Source organism: Sphaeroforma arctica, assembly GCF_001186125.1.
Source record: "Sphaeroforma arctica JP610 unplaced genomic scaffold supercont1.9, whole genome shotgun sequence".
NCBI lineage: Eukaryota > Ichthyosporea > Ichthyophonida > Sphaeroforma > Sphaeroforma arctica.
In genome coordinates, this window is record NW_014040549.1 from 133,694 (window position 1) to 138,160 (window position 4,467).

Here is a 4,467-nt window from a genome sequence, read left to right on the forward strand (position 1 = left end):
GCCAACCAGATGTGCCAGTCTAATGAAGGCTAAGTCGGTAATTCTTGATAAGTGGCAAGTTATTGGTTAAGACAAGAACTAAGGACATCAAGAGTATTTTTATTCTTCTTCTAAAGATAGGATTTAATGAGTCTCTCAGATTCGCCCCAACGAAACATACCATAGTTTCTAATAGAGCGACAACGAAACACTAAATAAAATCCCTTCGGCGGAAACAGTACTGAGAGAATTATATATAGGCAATGTCTCAGCCTCACAATCCCTCAGAGTATTGATGTTTTCACGAGGCATACCTAACTTTACTAAAAGTCTCATTTCGTTGATTTACTTTGATATTTTCACGATACTTAGAATTTACCTGCGCGTTTATTTACTATAAGGCGTTAATATCGCCTTATTATACCGAATCTTACACCAAGATTTCTCGCTGACACGACATCACCACCATCGCCGCCTGTTCTTCGTTCTGACACCAACCCCACTCGACCGGTCGATGTTCAAATTTACGACAACTATTATGCTAATCAAGGTCATTGCAGTCGTAAAATGACATTACAACTGGCTAAACGCGACGGCGACAAACTAACATTTCCGCCACCAGTTAATGTTAAAACCGAAAATTGTATGCTTGATAGTATCGATTGGACATAGGCAATGGCATTTCTTGAGTGTACTCCCACCATAGACAGTTTAGGCATTTGTGTATCGAAATCTAATGCGCGACTACCCTGGTTCTTCGGTCCTGATAGGGGGGGGGAGGTGGGGGCGTACTCTACAGTGACTGGAGCAAGCCCGATCCCATTCTCGAAGACGCGTACGCTAACCCCGGCTGGAGCCTCATAAAAGTCATTGTCGAACTCATTTTTCGACTTGGTATTACGCTTACCTTCGTAGTTCCTCTACGACCTTGTGCTACATGATGGACCATGCTTATCAGCCGCATTCGACGACCTCCATACATCATACCAAGCACAGCAAGTCGGTGTACCTTCATGGACATTCCCCCTGGTCCTCATCATGGGCCCTCCTACCACCACTGTTGTCCCAGTTGAACATCTCCAAGCCGCAAATACATATACCTCGCCAATCCTGAATTCGACAAGCATTGCCCTATCTGCACAGAGGGCAAAATAAAAGTCAAAGCAGTCCCACATCATAATCCTGTATCTGTCTATAGACCAGGCAACCGATTTCATGTGGACCTCCAAGGTCCCGTGCCTGAGTGTCATTTCGGATTTCGATATGCACTCAATATGATTTGCGATGGCTCACGCTATGGTCTACATATGCTTCTCAACGACAAGGAAAATATGGCCCCTCATGGTGACAACATTACCAACTCTAAACACCTTGCCAGTGTAAAATCAGCGGGTTCATATAGTAGAAGCACATGTTATCGTATATTATAAACGCATGAACGTCTAAACGCTATTACGTTTATAAAACCTGGTATACGTTGAAACACAATTGTCGATAATTGTATCTGTATAATAATCAAATAATCTAATTATAGATATATTGAATTTACAGAAAACAGACAAACAAATAATCTAATTTGGATATTTGGAATTACAATTGTATACGACAGAGGCCGAGAGACTCTGTTAATATTGATATGATGGTTTTTCTACAAAGATATGTTTTCCATCAGAATATAGGGATACAACACTGGGTGAGTCTCAGGTGGTATTGACACTTGATGACACATGCTGTATTACCAAATACTCTGAGAGCGCGAGATAGCCTACTGAGAAATGGGACATGAAAATGACCCCCCCTAGCCGGCCAACTAGATGTGCCCGTCTATGCCTTCAATGGGATGGAGAGCTAGGTACCATGTGATGGGGTATAGGTACAGACATTTAACTGTACCATCATGGTGTTTTGGATTTCTTTTATTTTTCTTAAGTTGGACTTCGAGTTATTTTATTTGTAATTGCGATTGGGAGGTAGTTTCAAGGCATTGTAGAAGGAAGTACCATGCATTCAATGAAATGAAGTATACTTAGAGTTCTTTTTATTGGTAATTGTGATTGGGAGGTAGTTTCGAGGCATGAAATAATATTGAAGGAAATATCATGCATCCAATGAAATGAAATCTGTTCTTAGTTATTGACACCGAATAAATCTAGACCGAAGTATTGAGTGATTAGAGCGGAACCATATAGATAATAGTCTCAGTCTGACATCCCCCAATCTTTAGCTCAATACCAAGGGTTGAAGCTAAACTTAAATTACATTGTGCAAATTTACTTTGAAATCTTACTTTTCTTTTACGTTAACTTATTGAAACCGATAGTCAGCCTGGTTAGTCTGACTTCTACATACAAGCTACTTTCTCAAAGTAACAATGTTCGATCTAACCCTCCGTACACACCGCAAATGAATGCCAAGGTTGGAAGTAGTCATAAAGTTCTTGAATGTTATAGTCCGTTTATTCCTACTAGGCGCTGGCATGCCCTGTAGACTATGGTCTGATGCTAAGAAATGAGCCGACCGTAATCGCAATGAAACACCCGGCACTGATTCAATTATTCGTACACCATCTGAGATCTTGCACCAAGTGACCCCTACTCGGTATTATCGTGCTCGATTCGGCTGCGTTGCTCTATACAATATGGAAGGCAAACGCAAAGACAAGCACAAATATGGCACTCAATGTCATCACGGTGTACTAGTCGGACGAAGCGCCACAGGCACTGAGGACACATATTTTTATCCAAAGTCTTGAGACGCAACGCAGAATATCATCACGCAATGTTCAGTTTCTCTCTGACGATAAACCACAGTGGTCAGCTAATGGAAAAGAGCGACTCGATCCAATACTCTCCAAAGTCATGCCATACAATCGGATTGGCATACTCAGGCGACCGTTCCCACTGTGATTGTTCCTCATGTCTTAGACACGCCTCCTTCTGGCTTTCTATTCCTCAAACTCCGGTTACCACCACGGCAATATTTCTCAACACAGCCTGCGGCGCCCACCGTAATTATATCTCTACCACCTACTCCGATGCCTATCATTCCACCGATGCCACCAGCTACCCTTTGCTTCCAGACAATAATCAGCATTCTGATTCCAAACCTGATCTTTCTCTTGTCGCAAATAAGCACTCTACGGAATTACCCGATATTATTGATTTGTCTGACAACGACGAAGACTCCAAATATTACGAAGCTATCCAGGAAAACACTAACTACGTGGCTACGACTGCCACTGTCGTAGACCCAGCACCAATTCGTGATGAGATGACAATGCTGGAAGCCATCTCTCTCTTTGATGACAGCGTTCTCAAGTCCACATCCTTGGCTACGGAGTTTGACGATTGGGATCAATGGCAAGATGCTATTCAGATGGAATTCAAAGCACATCAGTTGAATGATTTGGCTGACATTGTTCCCGTGTCTGCTATTCCTCAGGGTACCAAAGGTATCCATTCTAAGTATGTTTTCGTCCAAAAATTTAACGAAACTGGTAAGCCTATCTGCTACAAGATACGAATGTTTGCCATAGGAGACGAACAATTGGAAGGTGACTCTTATACACACACGTATTCTTCTGCCATCTCTGCCACGGCTCTTCGATTATTCATCGCCAAAGCAAGCAGCCGCCAAACCATGAATACATCACTTCGATGTTGATAATGCATTTTTTTAATTCCAAACTTGACACGGCAGTTTACATGATTCTGCCGGAAGGATGTAGTAAGTTACGCTCGAATAACTATATCTGAACGTTCAGGGAGACGTTGCGTCTTTATTATATTTTTGGATAACTGACTAAGACTCTCTAGTGAGTCAAGTGTTCGGTCTCTATAGGGATCGAACACAAAAGTAGTTTATCAGATCCTGTGATATAGTAACCATAAACTAAGTTTATCAGATCATATAATCTAATATATATACACTAGGTTTATCAGATCGTATGATCTGATAAACCTGACATGTTTTGAAATTGAAATGCGGCCTCTACGGCTTTAAAGTAGCTGTGAGACTTTTTGTGATACCCTCATCTTCGATGACTTCAAGCAAATTTGAGGCTGTTGTGTGGTTCGTTGATGCTATTGAGTAGTTTTTTTGAGGTTGTTGTGTGGTTGGTTGATGCTATTGTGTAGTTGGTCGAGACTGTTGTGTAGTTGGTTGATGCTATTGTGTAGTTGGCTTAAGCTGTTGTGTTGTTCGTTGAGTCTGTTGTGTGGTTAGTTGAAGCTGTTTTGTGGCTTGTTGAAGACGTTGTGTGGTTGGTGGAGGCTGTTGTGTCGTCAATTGATGCTATTGTGTAGTTGGTTGAGGCTATAGTTGTGTTGTTGGTTGAGTCTGTTGTGTGGTTGGATGAAGCTGTTTTGTGGCTGGTCGAGACTGTTGTGTGGTTGGTCGAGGCTGTTGGGTGGTTGGTTGAGGCTGTTGTGTAGTCAGTTAATGCAATTGTGTAGTTGGTTGAGGCTGTTGTGTAGTCAGTTAATGCAA

The 4,467-nt window shown here is 41.9% G+C and overlaps 1 protein-coding gene across 1 annotated transcript; it reads left to right on the forward strand.

Moving 5' to 3' along the window:
• Nucleotides 1-2,754: 2,754 nt before the first annotated feature.
• On the forward strand, nucleotides 2,755-3,734 carry SARC_00326 (hypothetical protein; the record flags this gene model as incomplete). The annotated part of the gene is made up of 2 exons (XM_014305988.1): nucleotides 2,755-3,532; nucleotides 3,679-3,734. The coding sequence occupies exons 1-2, from the start codon at nucleotides 2,758-2,760 to the stop codon at nucleotides 3,732-3,734; spliced, it is 831 nt and encodes a 276-aa protein (XP_014161463.1). The 5' UTR covers nucleotides 2,755-2,757.
• Nucleotides 3,735-4,467: the final 733 nt, after the last annotated feature.